General features: G+C 45.1%; 1 protein-coding gene across 3 annotated transcripts in view; it reads right to left on the minus strand.

Moving 5' to 3' along the window:
* Positions 1–26,007, minus strand: part of LOC121270820 (PH and SEC7 domain-containing protein 1-like) — a 149,705-nt gene that overhangs the window by 72,076 nt on the left and 51,622 nt on the right. For all 3 annotated transcript variants that reach the window (XM_041176279.1, XM_041176278.1, XM_041176280.1), the window contains 3 exons: positions 20,884–20,995; positions 19,827–20,334; positions 14,402–14,923 (listed from right to left, as the gene is read on the minus strand). In XM_041176279.1, the coding sequence (XP_041032213.1) occupies positions 14,402–14,923; positions 19,827–20,334; positions 20,884–20,995 (1,142 nt within the window). The remainder of the gene's footprint in view (positions 1–14,401; positions 14,924–19,826; positions 20,335–20,883; positions 20,996–26,007) is intronic.

Raw genomic sequence — 26,007 nt, forward strand, 5'->3', positions numbered from 1 at the left:
GCACAGAAGGAGGTGGTAAATTTTACTCTGTCCCACCCACTGGGAGCTAATTTACCCTTCACCAGTCGCCGGGCAGAATTTACCCTTCGCCAGTCGCCGGGCAGAATTTAGCCTTCGCCAGCTGCTGGGCAGAATTCACCCTTCGCCAGTCCCTGGGGAGAATTTACTCTTCACCAGTCACTGGGGAAAATTTACACTGTGCCAGTTACTGGGGCAAATGTACACGATCTCCGGCGCAGTGGAAAATTTACACTGCATCAGTCACTGGGAGCAAATTGACACTCGGGGTTGTTTTAAATAGGGCAGGTAGGATGGAAGAGGTGCTGATTCCCCACCCTCCCCTCCAAAAGTGTAAGCAGCTCATTAGCACCATTCAACCGAGGCCCAACAATATCAGGGGCTGAGGCCCCCCAACCATCTCTGTCCACCAGTGGCGTGTGGTCACTGCAGAGCAGCCCCAGTACTCAAAGAGATATTCTCATAGCATTTTACCAGATCACCAAGGACCTCAGGGAGCGTTTCATACACAATGGGTGATGATTATGAAAAGAAAACAGCCATTACTCCTGGACTACTCCACGCAAATTATTCAAAGACTATTTCTCAGCTCATTAGGAATTTACAGTGGCACATCCCTTGGAACCAGTGCTGCTGCATTGAATTACTTCAATGGAGGAGACACTTGAGCCCCGTTATTTCAGCAATGCAACTTCTACAGGGAGGATCTCCAAAGAATTTGCTGCTCTGTTTTTTTCTTGGTGACAAAATACAAGGAGGAGCTCATTCCCCCTAAAGGTGTGTTTTTCTCTCAAAAAGTGCAGGTAGACATGTTCTCACTCAAGGCTTGATATACACTTAATGTTATCTGCGTCACAAAAATAATCAAATCAATATATTGGGTCACGCCGTGATCTTGTGCCCAGGACCGTACAGGGCCAAATCAGACAACAATGTTCTCGGAGATGGTCACCACTGGGTCAGATTCTGACGTCTCCCATTTAAGGCGGAGATAAGGAGGAGTATCTGCTCTGAGAGGATTGTTAATCTTTGGAATTCTTTACCCCTTAGAGGCGTGGAGGCTGGTGCACTGACTCACGGCTGAGTTAGACAGATTTTTGATTGCCAAGGGAGTCAAGGGTTATGGGAGACAGGCAGGAGAGTGGAGTCAAGGCCACAGTCAGATCTGCCATGATGTCATTGAATAGCAGAGCAGGCTCGAGGGGCAAGCTGGCCTCCTTGAATTTCTTACGTGATTAAACTGCCATACAAATCATTATTTGTTTCTTAACACAGCGAGCTGTTACAGTTTGGGATGCGCTGCCTGGGAGGGGAGGCTGGATACAGCTTCGACAGGTTAACTGGAGAATCAGCAAGCTAGGAGTCAACACTCAGGCCTGACTATGCACTCTTTCAAGTCGGGTTTTCAGGTGGTGGACTCCTACCTCCCATCACCCTTTGGATGAGGCCCAGGCCAGTCTACAGAGACCTGCTTTTCACTGCAGTCTAGGCGCATGACCTCAATCCACACTTCAGGCCAACATCACGGTCCTTTTATTTGCGTGGGGTTCCCAGAAGATTTGCCGAGTCTCTCTTGCCGTTGGCTGTGGGGGTTCGCCCATCATTCTTGCATCAGCTGGCTGCTAGTGCAGTTCTCACCTGGGGTCACACCTGGTGCTTCCTCCTCCCTGTCTTGCGATGGACCAGCAGCATCTGAAAGTAAAGAAAAGGTATGGGTGAATGTGGATCGTGGAGCGTGTGGAATAATTTTTCCAGCAGAAAATGTCAGCCACAATCAGGTCATTGCAGCCTAAGGCTGTCATTGCTTCAATAACAATGTGCTAGTTAGGATGGATACAATGAAGTCAGAGTGAAATGGATATGGTACATGAATTTTCACAAACAATGTAGCATGCATATGATGGATGACAAAGTAATTCGGTCCCTTACCCAACCCCGGCACCTCGTCCTGACTCTGCCGTTTGATGCATCAGTTCTGATTTTCTATTCCCTCAAAGCTGAGCAAAACTGAGGTCCTCTCCTCAGCTCTGCTCTTCGACATGGGCCAACGTCTTCCACCGAGGGCCCTCTTTATCCCCAGGTTTTTGCTTGGCATCCCCTTCTGTAGTCACTGGGGACACCAGCGCACAGTTTTCCATTTGTGGTATCTTATTGCCTAGCTCATTTTTTGCGGGTTGGGTTGAGGGGGTGGTTGGTGTGGGTGGGGTGAGAGGGTGGAGATGGACAAAGATTTTGTTTTCCTTTTGATGTTCTCTCCACTAGGAGCTCAAACTTGTGATCTTCACACTCTCCTGTGCGCAGGATGGTCTGCAAATATTGACACACTCCCATGATCCTCTACAAATATTGACACACTCCCAGGAATTCCTTTCCATGCATAGACATACACTCAAGGAGTGTGAGCAAATATTGACCTGCTCCTGAGGACACCTCATCCTAGTTTCTGAAAGAAAGCATTAAGCATTCAAAAAGAAAACAGTGCGATCATCGCAGTAAACCTTTTTTTAGTAAGCAGCAACTGTATGGCTAGTAAATAAACAAACACAACAAAAATGCAGAAGTCTCAAGACATTGTGCTCACTGTGCCCGACATGACCAATGCTAGATCTTTGTTTCATAAATCCATTGGACTTCCCTGCCTCATTCCACCTTTTGTGTAGAAAACATCCCTTGATGGACACTACATATCCACACTAGATAACTGGGATCCAACCTTCTCAATGCCTTGCTGCAAACACCTTGCATGTTGATAAAATGCCACATCCAACTGGTGTGCCTGAGATGCCATTGTCTTAGTATCCTTTGTGCACTGTTGATCTGCCAGCAGCCTAACTACAGTTGGGGCCCTAGATGACATGAAACCCGCCTCTCCCAACCCATGAAAGTCAAACTCCCAATAAATGGCTGTTTATTTAGAAGATTACAGCATTGAAGGAGACCATTCATCCCATTGTGTCTGTATTAGCCCCTCAAAAGAGCAATCCCAAGTCCCAGCGTTTTCCCTTTCGAAGCTCCACCAATTGGGTACCTCAGCAGTGCAATACCACAGAGAGCGGGTGGGGTGGGGGGGGGGGGGCAGGAATTTGGGAGAATGGTTCTGTTATTAGCAAGCTTTTTTCCAGAACAGGGCCAGAATTTTATGTCCCGCGGGCGAGCATGCGCCAGACCCAAACGGGCATGATAATGTCACACAAGATAATGTCAGGCAAGCATCCCGAGGTCATCATGTGATATTTCGCTTGGCAGACACGTGCAAAAGTCAGAAGAGCACCCGCCGACAATCAAGCGGGCAATTAAGCCCATTAGCATCCCAATTGTCAGCGATTTTTCATGGCCCATCCAATCTTACAGTTGGTGGATGGGCCAATCAGCCAGGCAGGCTTTAGATTTTTCAAGGGCGGGATGAAATCTCCATTAGGATTTAAAATAAAAATATATATCTGGGGACTGTTGTTTTTATGAGGACTGCATTCAGGTGCTTGATTGTGCTGCATGGACATTTTTTGCAGCATTTTTGGGCTTTATTTTCATATTTACAGCTGTCTGCCTTCAGGGAGCTCTCTCAAAGCGCTGACCTGTGTCCACAATGATATCAGCACCCACCCTCTTCCCATCCTCAAAGACGGTGCTGAGCCTGTCTCCGGGCGGGTTTCCCCTGGCTGGCCGTTACTTGACCAGCCAGCGTTAGATTGTGATCAGGGGCTGATCTCAGGCGGAAGCACATTTCACACCCGCTTCCAGGCCCCCCAATTGCAAGTGCAAAATTCAGGCCCAGGAGTCAAACACAAAAAAAAATAGACTTTGGTATCAAAATTACATGAGGAGGTTGCCAAAATGTTCTGCCATAACATCAGCACAGACCATGGAAAAGAAGCATTCCGGACCACGCCTGGATTTTTCACATAGTTACAGCTGGAGATTAGGAGAAGCCCTTGTGATAATTCCATCCCTGCAACTCCAGGACTGATTTAGAGTTATTAATGTTTGGCATGTGCAGAGTTAGCCATGAAACGCGCCACGCATTAGGTTCGGTTGATGCATAAAAACCAGTTTGGAAGTTGGACCAAATGGCCCATTGATGTCAGCTCGATACAACACAATGTAACTCCGAGCCAGGAAGGAATATGAGAATTATGCAGCCAAGGTTTTTGGAAATGCACCTTTATTGATAAACCTAAAGCATACTGACAATGAGCAGTGTGACAACAGCATTATCCCAATTAAACTGCAAGCGAGTGACATGACTACAGGACCTAAGCTGAGTCTCAGAATCATCGCAAAGTCTTTCTCAGTGAATTATTTCTTGAAAGGCAGCTAATCTGGTTCTTTTTCCTCTATTCATTCATGGGACGTGGGCGCATTTATTGCCCATCTCTAAAGTGCCCTCTGAACCAGGGCAATAAGAGTCAACCACACTGCTGTGGGTCTGGAGTCATGTGTAGACTAGACCAAGTAAGGGCAGATCTCCTTCCCTAAAGGACAATAGTGAACCAGATGGGTTTTTACAACAATCGTCAATGGCTTCATGGTCACCATTAGACTTTTACTTCCAGATTTTTATTGAATTCAAATTTCACCATCTGTCGTGCTGGGATTTGAACCCAGGATCCCCAGAGAATTACCTTGCATCTCTGGAATACTAGTCCAGGGACAATGCCACTATTGCCACAGCCTCCCCACGCAGGCAATTGCATTGATTTTTTTTTCTGTACACAGCAACATCCTAGAAAGAGCCAAATCCCCAACTACTCCATTTTCTGGCAAAGGTGGAGCCAGGATTTGAAGGTCATTCCTCACTCTCCTTGGAGTACTGCCTCAGGAATTTAAGACTTGGGCCCCTGTCGCACCTAAAGAACAGCCCCTCTAACCACAAAGCACCAGAGTTTCAGCCTGGATTAGAACATGTGAATTAGGAGCGGGATTTGGCCATTTGGCCCCTCAAGCCTGCTCTGCCGTTTGATAAGATCATGGCTGATCTGATTGTGGACTCACCTCTCCTTTCCTATCTACCCGCTATAACCTTTGATCCCCCCCCACCTTTTTAATCAAAAATCTGTCTAACTCAGCCTTAAATATATTCAATGACCCAGCCTCCACTGCTTTCCAGGGAAGAGAATTTCATAGACTAACCACCCTCTGAGAGGAAAAAATTCTCATCTCCATCTTACATGCAAGACCCCTAATCTTTAAAACTCTATCCCCTAGTTCTAGATTCCTCCACACAGAGAACCATCCTCTGAGCATCTAGCCCATCGAGTCCCCTCAGGATCTTACATGTTTCAATGAGATTCACCTCTCGTTCTGCTAGATTCCAGTGAGCACAGGCCCAACCTGCTCAACCTTTCCTCATAAACGAACCCCTTATTCCCAGGAATCAGCCAAGCGAGCTGGTGCTCAGGTGCTGCACAGGGGGCTCCAAGCTGTGGACTACAAGGGGTGAGAGCACTGCCCACTGGTACAACAGGTGCGGGAGGGAGGGGCAGTTGTTGGGGGGGTGGGGGTGAAATGCAATGGGAGACTATTTTCAAAAGCACAATGGAATGGTAGAAAGCACCTGCTCGTACGTCTGCATAGCCCCAAAGAGTTAACAAATGGCAAAGAAAGTTCGGGTTCTACTCACAGCTCTCCCGTGTGTTGCGAAGGCCCAGCCTCCCACAGATGCTGCCAGTAGCACAGGCTCCCTGCTGCATCACCCATCACAGCAGCAGCTCAGCTGCTGCAATACCAGCAGCTGCTCTCTCCCCAGCCCACCTCCTGCAGACCCAAACACCCCCCCCCCACCCCTCCCCCAGATGGCTGAATCAAGGGCTGGAGTGGATGCACTCCCTCTTCTATGTGTCTCCTTCAATCGTGGCTAGTTCCCAATCAGAGCAGCTCAGCAGTGTGGAGGGCTAGAGGCACGGGCTTTGATCAGAAATCTCATGCCTGTTAAAGCTATGACCTTGACATCCCTTCAGGTTCCCGAAAGCAAAAAGAACAAAAGAACTAGCCACTTACACCCAGGCAGGCATCTTCTCTTCAGGCACAGACTCCCCCTGGATCCCTCGGAGTTTAGAAATCAAATAGACATGAATTTTCTGTCTCTCCTCCATCTCTCCTTTTAGTTGTGTCTATTCTCTCTCCTGTATCAGCCTCTCTTTCAGTCTGCATTGGAGCTTCTGTTGCTGCTGCTTCACCGATTCTGCTTCTTGTGTTGTTACACACCATCCTCATATTGCAGCATCGCTCCTTCAGACCCGGCGCTAAGGCTTTTCCCCCTTCCTTCGATCAGAACTTACTCCCTTCAGTTTGTGGGTCTCAGACAAACCTTGCTTTGTCCACTCCCCTATTGTCCTCCCACATCTGTTACTTTCCTTCTTTTTACTGCACCTTCCCTGGTGTCACATTTTCCTTCCAAGCTGTCCCAGGGTGGGTTATTTGTACATTGTCAGGTTGTCAACTAATCATCTCGCCTGTCAATGAGTCCCCTCAGTTCCTCATTCTCTGTCCTGCAACACTCCCCTTCAGTACACTGAAGAACAGACCATATAAATCTCTCTCTCTCTCTCTCTCTCTCTCTGTCTCTCCCCTCCCCCTCTCTCACTCTATTATTACCTTGCCCAGCAATCATTCAGCTGTAACACTTCTCGTTTCTCACATGACCCTGACAGTGTGTGCAGTTGTTGCAAGGCTTAGGAGCAATGCAAGTGATAATCCTATTGCCAGATAGATTTACTTCAGCAGTTGGGTCTTAAGCTGGGCCGACCACTGGGCTTTTGAAGTCTATGCTTAACTCCCACCGCGCACCCCCCTCCCCCAACACCAAGAATTATGGAATCATAGAGTAATACAGCACAGAAGGAGGCCACTCAGCCCAGCAAGTCTGAGACGGCTCTTTAATAGAGCAATCCAGTTAGTCCCACTTTCCTGCTCTTTCCCCACATCCCAGCATTTCTTTTCCTTCAAGTATTTATCCCATTCCCATTTGACGGCTATGACTGAATTGGGATTGACCACCCACCCTGTTGTGTTCAGTGGTTCAATTCTTCTGCATTTGATTAGGTGAGTCTGGCAGCTAATCTATGCTCACAATGCTTGACTGGTTAAACCTGGATGTTGACTCTGTGTAAAGTAAAGTAGACAGACATACAGAAGCTGAGCTGGAAGACTGCAGCAGACATTTTAAAGCACTGTATAAAACTCAGTAAAATTCCTGCACACTTAGAGACTAGCATCATCTCTGCATTGCTTTGAGGAAAAATCAAATATATAAACTATACAAAACACCCCATCAGGCAGTGCCTCTGAAATCCAGATGGGAGTGGGTGGGAGAGGCCCTGGAATCTTGAGGTCTCTATTCTCCAAACTGCTGCTCAGCAGGGGAGCAGAGGAGCTTGGAAGTACACAGACAGGTTTGTCATCATTCTACAAAGCCGATACTCTGGTGAAGCAAGCAAGCTGCAATTTAAATGGATCTTGAATGCTGAATGCATTGGTGGCCATGCCTTCAGTTGTCTAGACCTTAAACTCCAGAATTCCTGCCCTAAACCTCTCCGCCTCCCTCCTTCTCTCTCTGCTCCTTAAAGACAGTCCTTAAAAGCTACTTTGTCACCTGTCCTACTATCTCCTTTGGTGTCAAATTTTGTTTGATAACAAGCCTGTGAAGCTCCTTGGGATGTTCTACTGCGTTAATGGTGCTATATATTGTACTTAATACAATGTAAGTAATAAGTTGTGGAAAGACAATTGCCCCCTGTCAGATGAGGCAGGCCATGACTGATGAGCGCTGTGATTATTACATGGCAAAGAAAAAGCTCAATTACACTCGGTGAATGCAAAATGATTGATCTAATCACTGCATGAAGAAGATATCACACAAAAGTATAGTGGGAGCCAATCTGTGCCATTAGTTTACAGTATCAGCTGGCTTCACCTCGCATGTAAATCCACAACCAATCAGCTTGACTCTAGCTGTCTTCATTTCTCTAATTCTCTTCCTTGGAGACTGGATCAGAGCTTTTAATCACTATTGAGGAGGGAGACCTTCGAGCTGGTCTGTTTTATTGTAACTGTACTCACTGCTATCTCCATTTTGAAACAATCACAGATGATATTTAACTCATTGGCTTCTGATGTGGTGAAAGCAGATTCCACTGTAAAAGTGTTTGACCGTGGTGATATTGTGCACACAATCAATGCAAAGGTTCCCTTAATTTGTCCGGGCAGATGTTAAGGATTATCTGAGTGTCCCGTGTCAGAATATCAGCTGGCGTTGGTGGAAATCATTTATTTCACTTTTTATTCATTCACAGGATATGGGCATCACTGGCATTGCCCACCCCTAATTTTCTTTTATTGATTCATGGGATGTGGGCTTCACTGGTTGGGTCAGCATTTATTGCCCACCCCTAGTTGCCCTTCAGAAGGTGATGGTGAGCTGCCTTCTTGAACCGCTGTAATCCCTGTGGTGTAGGTACACCCACAGTGCTGTTAGGAAGTCAATACCAGGATTTTGTCGCAGCAACAGTAAAGGAACAGCGATATATTTCCAAGTCAGGATGGTGAGTTACTTGGAGGGGAACTTCCCAGTGTCCACAGCCCTTGTCCTTCTAGATGGTAGTAGTCATGGGTTTGGGAGGTGTGTCTAAGGAAGCTTGGTCAATTCCTGCAGTGCATTTTGTAGATGGTACACACTGCTGCAACTGTGCATCCGTGGTGGAGGGAGTGAATGTTTCTGGATGTGGCGACAATCAAGTGGGACTACTTTATCCTGGATGGTGTCGAGCTTCTTGAGTATTGTGGGAGCTGCACCCATCCAGGCAAGTGGAGAGAATTCCATCACATGCCTGACTTGTGCCTTGTAGATGGTGGACAGGCTTTGGGGAGTCAGGAGATGAGTTACTCGTCGCACGATCCCTAGTCTCTGAACTGCTCTTGTAGCCACAGTATTTATGTGGTTAGTCCAGTTCAGTTTCTGGTCAATGGTAACCCCCAGGATGTTGATAGTGGGTAATTCAGTGATGCTAATGCCATTGAACGTCAAGGGGCGATGGTTAGATTTTCTCTTGTTAGAGATGGTCATTGCCTGGCACTTGCCGCTTGTCAGCCCAAGCCTGGATATTGTCCAGGTCTTGCTGAATTTGGACACGGACTGCTTCAGTATCTGATGAGTTGCAAATAGTGCTGAACATTGTGCAATCATCAGCGAACATCCCCACTTCTGACCTTATGATGGAAGGAAGGTCATTGATGAAGCAGCTGAAGATGGTTGGGCCGAGGACACTACCCTGAGGAACTCCTGCAGTGATGCTGCCCTTGAGCTGAGATGACTGACCTCCAACAACCACAACCATCTCCTTTTGTGCCCGGTATGACTCCAACCAGTGGGAAGTTTTCACCAGATTCCCACTGACTCCAGTTTCGCTAGGGCTCCTTGATGCCACACTCGGTCAAATACTGCCTCTGAAATAGATGGCCTGACTGTACCAGCTTATAGAGGAGCAAAAGGAGGCACCAAAGGCAGACAAGTCGCTAGGACCTGATGGCCTGCCTCCAAGGGTATGAAAGGAAGTGGCTGCAGAGATAGTGGAGGCATTGGTTGAAATATTCCAGAACTCACTGGATTCCAGGAGGGTCCCAACGGATTGGAAAACCGCTAATGTGATGCCTCTGTTCAAGAAGGGAAGGAGGCAAAAAGCTGGAAACAACAGGCCAGTCAAACTAACATCTGTCGTTGGGAAAATGCTAAAGTCCATTATTATGGAAGAAATAGCAGGACATTTAGAAAAGCTTAACACAATCAAACAGAAAATAACATTCACTCCCTCCACCACTGACGCACAGTAGCAACAGTGTGTACCACCTACAAGATACACTGCAGAAACTCACCAAGGCTCCTTAGACAGCACCTTCCAAACCCACAACCACTACCATCTAGAAGGACAAGGGCAGTAGATAGATGGGAACACCACCAACTGGAGGTTCCCCAGAAGTAACTTGCCATCCTGACCTGGAAATATATCGCCGTTCCTTCACTGTCGCTGGGTCAAAATCCTGGCACTCCCTCCCTAACAGCACTGTGGGTGTACCTACACCACAGGGACTGCAGCAGTTCAAGAAGGTGGCTCACCACCACCTTCTCAAGGGCAACTAGGCCCAGCCAATGAAGCCCACATCCCATGAATGAATGAAAAAAAAGAGTCAATATGTTTTTATGAACGGGAAATCATGTTTGACAAATTTGCTAGAGTTCTTTGAGGATACAACAAGCAGTGTTGATAAATGGGAACCGGTAGATGTAGTGTATTTGGATTTCCAGAAGGCATTCGATAAGGTGCCACATAAAAGGTGATTACACAAGATAGGAGCTCACAGTATTGGGGTAATGTATTAGCATGGATTGAGGATTGGCTAACACACAGAAGACAGAGAGTCGGGATTAATGGGTCTTTTTCAGGTTGGAAAGATGTAACTATTGGAGTGCCATGAGGATCAGTCCTAGGGCCTCAATTATTTACTATCTATATTACTGACCTGGAGGAGGCAGAATGTAATGCATCCAAATAGCTGGGGGTGGGGGGGGGGCATGTTGCAATGAGGGCATAAGGAATCTACAAGGGGAAATAGGTTGAGTGAGTGGGCAAAAACTTGGCAGATGGAATTTAATGTAGGAAAGTGTGAGGTCATGCATTTTGGTAGGAAGAATCAAAAGGCAGACTATCATTTAAATGGAGAGAGACTCCAAAAAACATGCAGCACAGAGGGACCCAGGTGTTCTTATGCATGAAACACAAAAGGTTAGCATGCAGGTGCAGCAAGGAATTAAGAAAGCAAATGGGATTTTGGCCTGTGTTGCTAAGGGGTTGGAGTTTAAAAATAGGGAAGTCTTGTTACAACTGTACAGGGGGTTGGTGAGGCTGCACCTGGAGTACTGTGTACAGTTTCAGTCTCTGTATTTAAAAAAGGATTTATTGGCATTGGAGGCTGATTCCTGGGGTGAAGTGGTTGACTTATCAAGAATGGCTAAACAGGTAAGTCGTTGATTCATTAGAGTTTAGAAGAAAGAGGGGTGATCTTATTGAAATGTACAAGATCCTGAGGGGGCCTGACAGGGTAGATGTTGAGAAGGTGTTTCCACTGGTGGGAAATCTCAAACCAGGGGACATAGTTACAGGATAAGGGGACACTCATTTAAAACTGAGATGCAAAGGAATTTCTTCTCACAGAGGGTAGTGAATGTCTGGAACTCTCTACCCCAGAGTTGTGGAGGCTAGATCACTGAAAGTATTTAAAGAGGAGGTAGATTGATTTTTGAAATATCGGGGAGTTGAGGGCTATGAGGAGCTGGCACGAAAGAGGAGTTGAGGCCTGGGGCAGATCAGCCATGATCTTATTGAATGGCGGGGCAGGCTTGAGGGGCCGAATGGCCTACTCCTGCTCCTATTTCTTATGTTCTTATGTTCAAATGATGAAGAGCAGGTAGTAAGTTATCCAATGTCCCAAAGCAGTCAGTTCATTCAAAAAGTGTTGTAAGAACCTCTCGCCTTTCTTTGAATAATCAGAAAACCAGAAAACAAAGAACTACGTTATCTATAGATTGAAGTATCATGGACACAATTCACTCAGGTATTGACTCCCCGTCACATGGAAACAACAGAAGCCCAACAGCCTTCCCTTCAGGGGTCACAAGGGCATTTCTTGACCATTGACATCCCACATGTACACCAGAGTAGAAAGCAACATGAATACCTCTGTTCTTCAGCATTGATGGCTACCAAGATAATAGCACCATACTGGACAAGTCACTGCTCCAGGATGCACAAACAAGAGAACTCTGTCTTATTGTTCAAAGCTGGACAATCCCATTATCCCCTCCCCTCCACTCCCTATACATAAAGCATAATGGTTTTCCATAAAAGCTGGTAGACAGACTGGTGCCGGGCCAGTGTCTATATCAACCACAGCCTCCGGCTCTCACTGCAGGGAAATGCCAGGCACCTCCAGCCAGCAGTGTGGCTGAGATCTGTGACTCAGTGAGCAAGCAGCTGCTCTTCATCCTGCTCTGCACCCTTGTGCTCCAATGGAATGTCACCTACCTTTAACCTGCAAACAGCCAAGCATTAACAGTGGTCACAAAGCGCATTGCATAGAAGGTGCCCATGCTTTGTTGTGACTTTGTTCTCACAATGTGGATGATGTTAGCCCATCCCAGATGGCTTCAAGGAGGTTATAGGTCTTGTTTCTCTCATCTTACAGCAGGTGGCTTGTGGGCTCTGTCAGAGGACAAACCCTGATTTTAAATGAACTTGCCTAGTGAGACCGGGTTACCCAGTTACCCCACCCGATTCCACACCCCATTAGGTCTCATCTAAACACGCCCCATTCTTGGCAAGTTGGTCACAGTTAAAATTGGGCCTCTAGTACGAGGCTGGAATCGGCACTAGGCCGAGCTGTATGGGAGTGGAAAGTTGGGCTGAGCAACTGGGATTTTGAATGGCAGTCTGAGAATTCTCCAGCTCATTTTGCGTGCCTGCTGGATGGGAACAAAAACTGCTGGATTTGTAATCCTGGGGTCTGGACTTCTTAATCCAGAGAGTGAGGAGTTCGAATCCCACCCTTTCAGTTTCAGAATCTGGATTCGGTTTTAAAAATTAACTGGAAGTAAAGTCAAAAAGTGACCATGAAGCTATTGGATTGGTGCCCTCTGTCTTACATGTGACTCCAGTCCCATAGCAATGTGGTTCTTTCTTAATCTTAATGACCTCCTCAGTTGTGTCACTATCTTTCAGCAGAGCTGGGCTTGGCCAATGTCCACATTCTGAGAATGAGCTTTTTTTTTAAAACAAAATTGACAAACTTATTAAATTATATTTCACCACCTTGCAGCCTCTAGGTTACTAGGGCCAAGATTGTAACTGTTGCAATACAGGAATGGGCACCGCTCAGCGAGTGAAATGTACACTCTGGGCAATGAAAACGGATATTATCAGCACAGTAAGTTGAACAGATGTACACAGACAAAAGGTAACGCAGGACAGTAAGGATAAGGGAGAGTACAGGATTGCACAAAATAGCATGTACAAATATTATAATTTAGTCAGATTACACCTAGAATGATCTTTGCAGTCATCTCACAAACTCATTTAAAAGTTTTACTCAATCTTTGCTAACATTGAACTTGGACTGGCTTCATGTGAGCAAACAACGAGCCGTTGTGAAAAGGACTTTGTGGAAAGCAAATGGCTTTAATCTGAGTCAGCGAGGAACCAGGGCACCAGTGATATCACCTGCAAGTACCACAGGGACATTCTTGTTTTCTTGTGTCTGATGCTTGTTAACCAATGATCAAAAGGCTGGTGCTCAATTTGCCAAAGAGGATTTAACAGGGGTGAGCTGTGTTCTGGGCAGCGTGCTTGGCAATTCAGTCAATCCAATGTTAAGGTACGCTGTTTTTTGGTGAATATTTCCTGGGTTGATGATGGAGGGGGTGGAGGGAAGAGGCGGGTAAGTGGTGGGAGGGAAGACGGAGTGGGGGGTGGAGTTTGGGGAGGAGGGGTACAGAGGGCCTCTTAGGAATTTGAGCGTCTCCAAGGTGACACACCTGCCAATGGAATTTTTGGACAAGGTGACCCTCCGTGTTAGGCACGGACTAACAAGCCAGTCAGACCCAGTACAGCAACAACTTGCATTTATACAGCACCTTTAACATTGCAAAGCATCCCAAGACACTTCACAGGACATAATCAGTCAAAACTAGGCACCCAAAACTAGGCACTGAAGCCCATCAGAAGGTACCTGGGCAGATGATCAAAAGCTCAGTCAAAGAGAAAGATTATACAGAGCGCCTTAAACAAGGAGAGAGAATCGGAGATGCTTAGTGAGGGAATTCCAGAGGCAAGGCCACATGTGGGAAGAGCAATGAAAAATCCAGGATGTACAAAATTATGAGGGGAATAGATAGAGTGGACAGGATAAAGTTGTTTCCCTTGATGGAGAATTCTAGAACCAGGGGGCATAGATTCAAGATAAGTGGCAGAAGGTGTAGGGGGGACATGAGGAAGAACGTTTTTATGCAGAGAGTAGTGGGTGTCTGGAATTCACTGCAGGGCAATGGGCCGGGTGCAGGAAGATGGGATTAGAAAGGGCACCTGGGTGTCCTCGGGCTGGAATGGACAAGATGGGCTGAGTGGCCTCCTTCTGTGCTGTAACTTTTCTGTGGTTCTACAGAAATAGGGGAGGACTATCTCAGAGGGTTCCAGGGCAGGAGGAGGCTGCAGAGATAGGGAGCGGGTGAGGCCTTGGAGGGATTTGAAATCTGGGATATTTGCTGCAGTGTCGCAAGTTATTTACTCGTCCATAATGCAAACTCAGAAATGGGCCAAATTTTAAAAGGTTTGCGACCTACCTGGAAGAATAATCTGACTTGGGTTCATCATCTTCAATCTCAAGAGTTCTCTTGAGTAAGTTGTCCTCTGTGTACAGCTGGCACCTGGTGAGAGTGTTCTCTGATTTACTGTAAACCACCATTGGATTGATACTTGTCTTCTTGTCCACCCTTGTCCCCCTGCAGCCGGGGCTACCTGGCCAATCAGAGTCCTTGGTGGAGTTCATGCAAGAGTCACCATCGGAATTAGTCCAAGGTAAAAACTTCTCTTCGATCAGTCGGGCGTTCTCCTTAATTTGTTCCTGGATTTCTGAGGTCAGGATTGGGAAGTCAAAGGTGAAATAATTCCCATGGCTCCTATTGGGAGAAGGCAGGATTTCCACTGAGTCTAGGCTGGTATAAGAGGTGCCTTTGGCACGATGAGACTCTAGGATAGATTCAAATTGCTTACTGAATGTATCAGTGCCGTCTTCAGAGAGACTCCGGGCAAGAGAAATCGAAGCGACAGGTGGGAGCATATTTTTGACCTCTATCTCCGGTGACCTGAAGATGGTAAAGGTAAATAATGATACAACTGCTCAGGGCATTGGGTAGACACACCTAGAGAACTGCATCCTTGTGTAATGAGGGATATATTTGCATTGGAGGCAGTCCAGAGAAGGTTCACTGGACCTAATGAGGAAAGGTAAAGCAGGTTGGGCCTATACTCGTTGGAGTTTGGCAGAATGAGAGGTGATCTTATTGAAACATGTAAGATTCTGAGGTGCGGGGGTTGGGGGTGGGAGTTGGGGGGTTGGGGGGGGTGGGTGGGGGTGGTTAGTTGTTGAGAGGATGTTGCCCCTCATGGGGGAGCCTAGAACTAAAGGGGCACAGTTTCAAAAGAAGGGCTCTTTCATTTAAGACGGAGATGGGGTGGGGGGGATTTCTTCTCGCAGAGGATTGTTCGTCTTTGAATTCTCCACCCCAGAGAGCAGGGGGTGCTGGGTCATTGAATACATTCAAGACTGAGTTCGGCAGATTTTTGATCTACAAGGGAATCAAGGAGTTTGGGTGGTTGGGGGGGGCGGTGGTGATGGCAGGAGAGTGGACTTCAGGCCACAATCAGCTGTGACCTTATTGAATAGTTAGAACAGACTCGAGGGGCCAAAGGCCTACTCCTATTTCTTATGTCCTTATGCAGCGCAGGAGGCGGCGATTCGGTCCATAGAACCACAGAACCATGGAGAAGTTACAGCACACAAAGAGGCCATTCAGCCCAACATGTTTGTGGCAGCCGAAAAATAAAAAAAAAACAGTTGGCCGTTTTAAGCCCACCTTCCAGGCCCATGGTGCCTGCTCCATCTGTTTTAAAGAGCTATCAAATTAGTCCCGCTCCCCCTGCGCTTGCCACGTATTTCCAAAAACCGGGTTCTCCTTTTCAAATATAAAATCCCTTTCGGGAGCTTCTTTTCCAACTGCTGCCACCATTCTTTCCATCTCACAACACCATGTGTCATAAAACATTTCTCCTCATCTCCCTCTCCGGTCCTTTTGTCAATCACCGTAAATCGGTGCCCTCTGGTTAACGAGCCCGTGGAAAGCCTAACAAAATCTGTCCTGATTGTGAGCACCTCGCCCAGCAGCATCTTTAGCGATTCTCGTTAACAGCAAAGGTTGGAACAAAAGTTCTCAGAGATGCAACGGTTTCACAGACAGGTCGGGGATCTCAGTTATTTCCATTTTTAAGAATGCCATGACAGCCACCGCTGCCCATGACGTTAGACACTGAAGCAGCAACACTGGCCTAACAAAACGACTGCAAATTCAGTCCAGCTTCCCTGCAAGCAGGGCCGAGGGATTTAGCACCATGTCGAGTACGTGTAATGCAAAGAAGTGCCAGCGGAGGGGGTGCTGGGTCAGTGTAAAGGCAAAACACGGTGGATGTTGGAACTCTTGACATACGGATAGAAAATGCCGGAAGACACTCAGCATCTGTGCGGAGGCAATAGGGTGAAACAGTGAAGGGAGAGAGGCACACAGAGAGGGAGAGACACATGGACGGGGAGTGAACGAGAATCGAAATGGAGGGCGAGTGTAGAATTGGGCTAAAATAATAAGATATCCAACCCTGGAAGCTATACGTGACAGAGAGATCAAAGGATTTTCCATAAGTAAAGTTAAGTTCACGGGAAGCATAAACACTAGAATGGACCTGATAGGCCAAACTGCCTAAAGCCATGAAATAGGAGCAGGTGTAGGCCATTTGGCCCCTCAAGCCTGTTCCACCATTGAATAAGATCATGGCTGACCTGACTGTGACCTTAACCCCACTTTCCTGCCTGACCCCCATAACCTCCTACTCCATGTTAATCTAACATCTGCCTTAACTCAGCCATGAATATATTCAATGACCCAGCCTCCACTGCTCAATAATTCCAAAGACTAATGACCCTCAGGGATGAAATTCCTCCTCATCTCCGTCAAATTGGGAGAATTGTACCCCTCAGCTCTAGATTCCCCTACAAGAGGGGACATTCTCTCAGTGTCTTGCTGTCAAGCCCCTCAGAATCATATACGTTTCATTAAGGTCATCTCTCATTCTTCCAGGCCCAACCTGCTCAACCTTTCCCCATGAGACAACCTCTTCACATCCCACGAGTCAGCCTAGCGAACCTTTTCTCAACTGCTTCCAATGCAAGTGAGTAAGGAGGCCAAAGCTGTACACTGTTTCTGTGCTGTTAATACACTGGCTATTCATTGTAAAATTAGGCTATATCTGGTCAGCTATCTATTAATGGCTGCACCGAAACAGACCCCAGATAAGGAATGAATCGGCAGAATTTACCCACATCTTGTTAACGGCAATGACAACTGGCAAAACATGGGTTGGACCTTGTCAAGAGGTTGTTGAAAAAGAGAACTACCACCTACTAGTAAGTTACCAGAACCTCTTTCTCCAATCTGTGGCCGGGCTGATTCAGCATTCCAATGCCAGTCACAGGTTAGAGCGTTGGTACGACACCCAGAACTTAAGATGCTCTCGTGAAGTGCCTTGGGACATTTTTAAGGATGTTATAGAAATGCGAGTTGTTGTTGTAAATAAGAGTTATCTAAACAAAAGTCTCCTCAAACACCTACCTCTTAAACCAAACCTTCAGTCACCACTTAAACTCTTCAAACTCTTATACTCTGTCTGATTAACCATCCACCGCTCCCCCCACTCCCCCCATCCCCCTCCCCATGTGAAGCCCTGTGATGGATTTCCCTTGTAAAATGTACAACTTGCCACTCTTAGAGGTTCGCTATTTAACAATCCCACTTGTGAGGAAGTTGAAAAGTAGGGGAATACTGGTTTGTAGTTATCATTCTACTGCGCAGTATTTAACCTTTAATGTGCCATTGAACAGTATAACCACACAACCAGTGCTATGCTAATGCCCTTATAATGCATACAACACATGTTGTTTTGGAACATAGGGACGTAGAAGCAGGAGTAGGCCATTTGGCCCATCGAGCCTGCTCTGTCATTCAAATTGATCATGGCTGATTATCCATCTACTCTTCCACCATTTTCCCCCACTATTACCATATTCCTTGATGTCATTAGTATTCAGAAATCTATCGATTTATGCCTTGAATGCGCTCAATGACTGAGCTTCTCTTGGGTAGAGAATTCCAAAGATTCACCATTCTCTGAATGAAGAAATTCCTCCTCATCTCAGTCTTCATCGGCCTGCCCCTTATTCTGAGACTGGGACCCCTGGCTCTAGACTCGCCAGCCAGGGGAAACATCTTATCCAAAATCTATCCTGCCCTGTAAGAACTTTGTAAGTTTCAATGAGATCACCACTCATTCTTTGAAACTCTAGAGAATACAGTTTCCTTAATCTCTCCTCATAAAACAATCCCACCATCCCAGGGATTAGTCTGGTGATCCTCTGTAGCAAATATATCCTTCCTTAGATATGGAGACCAAAAATGTGCACAGTACCTGCAGGTGAGGTCTCACCAAGGCTCTACACAATTGCAGCAAGACAGCTTTACTCCTGTGCTCAAATCCCTCATGATGATGGCCAATATACCATTTACCAATTGCTTGCTGCATCTGAATGCTAGCTCTTTGTGACTCATGAACAAGGACACCCAGGTTCCTTTGGACATCAACATTCCTCAACCTCTCACCATTTTAAAGTACTCTGTTTCTTTCTGTTTTTTTTCTACCAAACTCAATAATTTCACACTTATTCACATTCTATTCCAGCTGCCATGTTCTTGACCACCCACTTAGCCAGTCCATATCGCTTTGAGGCCTCCTTGCGTCTCTTCACAATTTACATTCCCACCTAATTCTGTGTCATCAGCAAATTTGGGAATATTACATTTGGTCCCCCCACATCCAAAACATTTATATAAATTGTGAACAGCTGTGGTCCCAGCACTGATCCGTGTGGTACCCCAGTAGTAACAGCCTGCCATCTTGAGAATGACCCATTTATTCCTACTGTCTGCTTTCTGTCTGTTAACCTATTCTCAAACCATGCTAGTATAGTACCCCATATCCCATGTGCTCTAATTTTGTTTACTAACCTCCTGCGTGGGACCTTATCAAAAGAAAAATCACACTATTACTCATTACCCCATATCCACATAATAATGACTCGGTTTATGTACAATAATTTTCTTGGGAAGATCACTGACAGCAGGGAGCCATTAGATTATCTGATCTGGTCTTTCACTGCTGGTAATAATGATAAATTTCAGATATGAGCATTTCCCTGCAGTGCTGTATAGCCACTTTATACCCAAAGCAAAGAAATCAGCTGACAGGACAATCTCTGTTGCTGTAGGAGGCTGGCTCTCTGACATCCACAAGGGCCTTAAATGATCCAAGCTTTAGCTCAATCTGCCCACAACTCAACTCAAATTGTCAGAATTACACCAAAAGCCTCCAAGGGTTGTCTATGCAGAAAGCTGAAATCTCACGTTGATTCAGGAAGGACTGATCCTCCAATTCAGGAGCTAAGACAGGTTGTTGGAACACAGTACGTGGAGATTTGTCCTGCATCTAACTCTTCCATCAAACTAGTTGGATTAAAATACAGATTCCAAAGACAGAAATCTCGTCATGCTAAGGGACTACCACCCGGGGTCTCTTAATGAGAAGGATTTTAATTAATTAGAATTCTTTGCAGCAGTTTGATATTTTATGAGATAACTGAATCCAAGCCAGATGATCAAGTATGAATCTGGACACAAATCCTTTACTTGATAGTTTGTTTACTTACAGAACACAGCATTATATATGTCTAACTCCTCCCTACTAACCCAGTGTTCCAGCAGTCCCTCTTTATATGTGCTCAAGATACATAATCAATCAAAACCTCCCATCTGTTTATCCTTAACAATGCAGTTAACAAGACATTAACAGGATGCACATTGTAACACATGCTCAATGGGAACTGATTACCTTTCATCAGCAGCAGAAGATGGTTCAGAGAATACATCATCCTCCACAACTTTTGATTGCTCTTCTCTGCACCCCTTGCAATTCCCAGTGGTCTCATCTCGGATGTAGCCTCCTGAAGGAGCATGAGGGTCCATCTGAACAGTGTCACTTGCAACTGTTGAACTCGGATGGTGAATACTGTCGTGCTTGTCTGGACTGGTTATGTTGTATTGTGCCATGACTTCATCCAGGTTAGTCTCCTGGTAGCGTCTGATAGGCACAGCATCCAGATCAGTCTCTGAGTACTTGGTTGTTCTAGTTTGGTCTCTTGCTTTGTAAACCATGGAAGTTCCATTTGACAAAGGTGCATTTTTCAAATCATTAACTACCTTGGCAGAGCCATGACTGACCACACATGGCTGTGCCTCAAGAGATCCACTGGTGGATGCTCCCTTTTGCTTGTTCTCGGCTATTTCAATCGTCACGGTAAAGTGCGGACTCGCCAGTGACTGCCGGGTTTCAGAGTCAGCTGCAAGCACACAACAGATTGTTAGGAACTGAATCCCCACCCTTGGTCGGTGAGTTATGAAGATCTTGAGTGGCAGCGCAAATCCAAAGCTAAAGCCCATTTTTTTTGTACAGTGCGCGCACCTGAACTGGATCCAGTTTGAACAGCTCAGTGCTTGTACGGTTGCACAGATTGTACCAACCCCAGCAAGCTATGTTTGTATAAGTTCCTAAGTGAGAGCATTAGGCAACTAACCACGCACACGTGGTTATAGCCATGGAAGGAGTGTCGTGCAGCAGCCTATGAATCCTTCCATTACATAGAGCATGCAGCACTAAAGCAGGCCATTTGCCCTATCTAGTCTGTACTATTCCATATGCATCTCTCCATCTACACTACTTCCCATTATTGTCCACAGGGGTCTTTGAAGACGCTCTAACATGCAGTAGCCAATAATGCAGTTTAATGCATCAATATGGGTCTACACCTGATCCTATGTTACTTCAGTATGACTCTTTACAGTCAGTGGCACCTTTTGTAAGATGCCCCAATATGGGTTTTGACGCTTACCTTTATCTTCTGGAATCTGTGGTTCCGATGGTCCATAAAAGAATTCCCGTCTGGCTTTTGCAATCCGCTGAGCCCGGTCAGAATATTCCCCAACCAGTATGCAAGAGTTAGCCTTCAAAATAAAATGATTGAAGTCTGTCTGTTCATCATTCAGTGAGACCCAACATGCTAGCTGAGGAGCAGTAGCTGATTGCAGTTTTTGAACCAAAAACACTCTCAAAATTCTATGGCTAGAGTCAGGGCCCTAGGGGTCACCATGGAAATCAATTTTTCCTTATGAAACCAAATTAATACAAGTGTGCTCTAATTTCAGCTTCTAATTTTGTGTCTGGTCCATTGTACAATGCTGGCGAACTAATGCACTACAGTGGGCTCCTAATATAAAGCAACAGAAACAGTCCCAAACCTGGGAATTTCAAGTGCCTTTTATTCATATTCAACAGAACAATTTGCATTTTGCTAGCACCCTTAACATAGAAAAACACCCCAAGGCACTTCACAGGAGTGTAATCACACCCACAACAAAAAACTGACATCAAGCCACAAAAGAGGTAACGTAACTAAAGTTCTTCATCCCTGGAAACATTCTCATAGACTTGTAGACTCAAACATTTACAGCACAGAAGGAAGCCATTCAGCCCATCATGTCCAGGCCAGTCAACATTCTCATGAATCTTCTCTGCACTCCTTCTAAGGCCTTTACATCCTTCCAAAAGTGTGATGCCCAGAATTGAACACAGTTACTCCAGTTGAGGCTGAACCAATGTTTTATAAAGGTTCATCACAACTTCTTTGCTTTCATATTCTATATCTCTAATTATAAAGCCCAGGGTCTCATATGCCTTTTTAACCGCTTTCTCAATCTGTATTGCTAGCTTCAATGGTATGTGCACATACACCCTCCGGTATCTCTGTTTCTGCACCCCTTTTTAGAACTGTACCTGTTATTTTATCTTGCCTCTCCTTGTTATTTCTACCAAAACGTATCACCTTACACACTTCTCTGCATTAAATTTCATCTGCCAAGTGTCCACCCATTTCACCAGGCTGTCTGTGTCCACTTGAACTATCTGTATCCTCCTCACAGTTCACAATACTTCCAAGTTTTGTGCCATCTGCAAATCTTGAAATTGTGCCCTGTGCACCCAAGTCTAAGTCACTAATAATATAAGAAAGGCAGTGATCCAAGTATTGAATATTGGGGAACGCCACTAAATATCTTCTTCCAATCCAAAAGACAACCCTTTACCACTACCCTCTATTTCCTCTCACTCAGCCAACTTTGTGGTCAATTCCAAGCTGTGATGGAATGCACATGGACTTCATGTAGACATTTGTAACAGCAAAAATGAGCAGATAAGTTGAACTCAGTTCCACAAACTGCTTTGGTGGGTTTGTGAACTTAAATGGAGAGGTGTTTGGAGGGAATTTCAGCTCTATTTATAATTTTGTAAATGGCATTTCTGTTAAACATCCACTGAAATTACAGCAGTGGATGGGAGAAGCTCCCAGGAAATTCCTAGCCGTGATTTCCATGTTTTTAGCGCTGTCATCAGTACATACACCACTGTCTGTGAGGATATGCTTTGCTACAGCAGAGTACTGTGTGCACATTCTGACTATTAGCATGTTAGTGCCATGGGTTCCTAGTCCCCAGTGATCTCACAAGACTTGTTTAGACTGACTGTTGTGAAGAGCCAGAAAGAAAGAACCTGCATCTATATAGTGCCTTTTACAACCTTTGGACATTCCCAAGATGTTTCACATCCAATGAAGTGCTTATTTGAAATGCAGTTACTTTTGTAACGTAGGAAACGCAGCAGCCAATTTACACTCAGCAAGGTCCCACAAAATGCAATGAGATAACAACCAAATCTGCTTTTTAGTGGTGTTGCATGTGGAAGAAATATTGACCGTGAGAAATGTAAAGCTTTTATATTTTCCAGCTCTCAGAGAAGACAAATCCAGCTGATTAACACAAGTTTGCAACAAGAAGTCTGCAGTTTAATTTACTGTGAATCTTGGGGGACACCGTTGATGGCACAACACTCATCCCTGATGTTTGTACAGTTTGCAAACATTGTTCAGTACTGTGCTTGTGTTTTGAAAACATTCATCGACCAGGCTTTCTTCAAACTGTTCTGCAAGTTTAATTAGTTGGTTTGGACAATGCAACAGCATCTGTCCGTACTCATGAGGAATTCAAGAGGGCACTGGTAAAGTGTCATGTGGCCATCACAGCTGTTGATTTGTTTCAATATATATTCCAATGTCCCATCATGTCACATGCAGTTGGGCTTTCAAGTAGAAAGTCAAATGGACAAGTCTGTCTAAGGGAACAATGAAAACCTCTTGTATCCATCTACAAGGCTATTAACAGCAGTACATAACGCCATCAATTCATTCCATCTCAAGCATGTTGGGATGTTTCTGAGTTACGTGACAAAACTCTTTCTAAATGAATTTCTTTCCTTCTATTGTTTACTTCAGTTACTTTAGTTTCCCTTGAGATAGATTTGATCAGCCTTGGACAACTCCTACTTCACAAATTGTCAAGAGGTGGGTATTCACAACAGAAAGAGTCAGAAAGAGACGGAGACACAGGGGGATAATTGGAGAGAGTAACACCTACACAACAGGCAAACTTTAACCTTTGCTGATAACTGCCCACCCATTATTCACCTCTTCTGACTTTAATTTCCAATAAATTCAATAGGGAGGAGTATCTGGACAGGTGGTCAGCCCATTATCACTCCTTACACTTTTGGCAAAGTTCAAAATGCCCCCCTATAGAAACAAACATTTGTGTTTATGTAAAGACTAGAAATGACCATGAGGCCTACACCATACTCACCCTCATCCTTTGGTTCATTTTATTGTCATGTAGCAACCATCCCATCCTCCCCGCCACCATGGAGGAACAAAACTCAGATATCTGTCACCAATTCAGTCCCATTTCAAAGATGTAGGCACTTAATCTAGCCGATATCTCACAATGGGGTACTGAGGAAGTGCTGCACTGCCGAAGGTGCCATCTTTTGGATGACACATTAAATTCAGATGCACTGTGGACATAAAAGGTTCCCTAGGACTATTTCAAAGCGCAGCAAGTGAACTCTCCCAATTAACTGATCAATATTTATCCCTCAACCAACATCACTAAACCAAACCACAGAAAGAGACATGGGGATAATTGGAGAGAGTAACCCCTACACAACAGGCAAACTTTAACCTTTGCTGATAACCACCCACCCATTATTCACCTCTTCTGATTTTAATTTCCAATAAATTCAATAGGGAGGAGTATCTGGACAGGGGCTGGAAATCTGAAATAAAAACAGAAAATGCTGGAAAAACTCAACAGGTCCGGCAGCATCTGTGGAGAGAGAAACAGAGTTAACATTTTGAGTCTATATGACTCTCCTTCAGCAGTAAAACAGATTGGCTTTTTAAACATATCTCACTGGCTGCTGCGTTTTCCTACAACAGTGACTCACTTCAAAAATCATTGTGGGATGCCGTTAAGGGATATCGGCATGACATCAACAGAAAGGAAACGTGTCACGTGATCCAGTCTTAGTTTCACTTTTCCTTTGAGCAGCTCACACATATACATTTCTGATGTCTTCAAGCTTTTTACCTGTATCTGTTCACATGTGCCTAGTCTTAATAAACAAACCTACTATGAGTTTACTCAATCCCTTAAGAGTGATTGGTGTCTTGTGTCTTGTACAGTAAATAAGTATTATATCAATAGAACAACATAACACTTAATTAGCTGGTAAATGCTTAAGACTTGAAAGGTGCTATATAAATGCAAGTTCTTTCTTTATTTCGTCTCCTTGGTCCAGTGTCATGGTTTACTGACCCTTCTAGCATTGTCGGATTTAAAAATCATCAAATTGTAGAATCTTAGAGTACAGAAGGAGACCATTCAGCCTATCATGCCCTTGCCTGCTCTTTGAAAGGCCTCTCTGGTTTGCTCTACCTCCCTGTTTTGGAGGTAAGAATTTCAAGAAACAAATCATGGGGAAATTGAGTAAAGTTACTGATGGGAAGAAACTGGAATAAACCAATTCTAACTGGGCTGCATATTCCCAGCAGCAAATGTGTTCCCAGGCCAATTATCACAGTCTATTTAATGATCAGGCACCATCAATGATGCCTACCCAGTGTGTCAACTGGACATTCCAACAACTTTCTCCTGTGTTGGGATTGAGCAGAGAACAACAGCAGACCCAGCAACTCGCAGCAAGATCCAAATTGTTGGTGCTCCCCATCTCTATCGTCTTGATGAGTTATCCCTATAGTCACTCAATCATTCTACATAATGTATACACCAAACTGCAATCCACAGCTGCATATTCAGTTCAGTCTCAATAATAGCCTAATAATTGAGTTGGGTAAGCGCCAGTCAATAGTTATGCTTGTCCCTGCAGACCTCAATTACAGCTAACAAGTTGGATTGGTGCCAGCCTAATAGTCTGGCCACCACTGCAGGTCCCATGTCCTTTATGCACAGGGTTTCCAGACAGTGAAGTTGGTGCCTTGCTCTTATGTGTTTATTTACCATCTGCTTCCTCTGGCCTACCTGCAAGCTTATTCTGACATCAGAGGGTCTCTTGCACGCACACCAAAGACTGACTGTGCCCTAATGGAACAGTCTACGAGAGACTGAAGGCCATGGATAATTCACTCTGCTGCTTTATAACTGGAAACTTTAGCTGCCAGGATTGATGGGTCAAAGTAAATCTTCCTTAAAAGTAACTTGGTGGGGCCACACTTAGAATATTGTGAACAGTTCTGATCTTCAGATGGATAAAAGGGACATAGCAACTCCAGGGAAAGTGGCAAAGAGGTTTATCAGGACTGAGAGATCCAGCCATCGGGGTAGATGGAACAACTTGAGGCTTTTTTCTTCAGGAAAGAAAGGCATTAGAGGATAACTGATAGACGTCTTTAAAATTATCAATGAATTGGACAGGGTCAACGTGGAGAGAATGTGTCCACTTGTGGGAGAACCCAAAAGGAAGAGATATATAAATATAAAATGGTTACTAATAAATCCAATAGGAAAACAAAGAGAAATATTTTACTCAGTGATTGGTTAAAATGTGGAAGTCG

The sequence above is a fragment of the Carcharodon carcharias genome, chromosome 28 (genome assembly GCF_017639515.1).
Source record: "Carcharodon carcharias isolate sCarCar2 chromosome 28, sCarCar2.pri, whole genome shotgun sequence".
Classification (NCBI taxonomy): Eukaryota; Metazoa; Chordata; class Chondrichthyes; order Lamniformes; family Lamnidae; genus Carcharodon; species Carcharodon carcharias.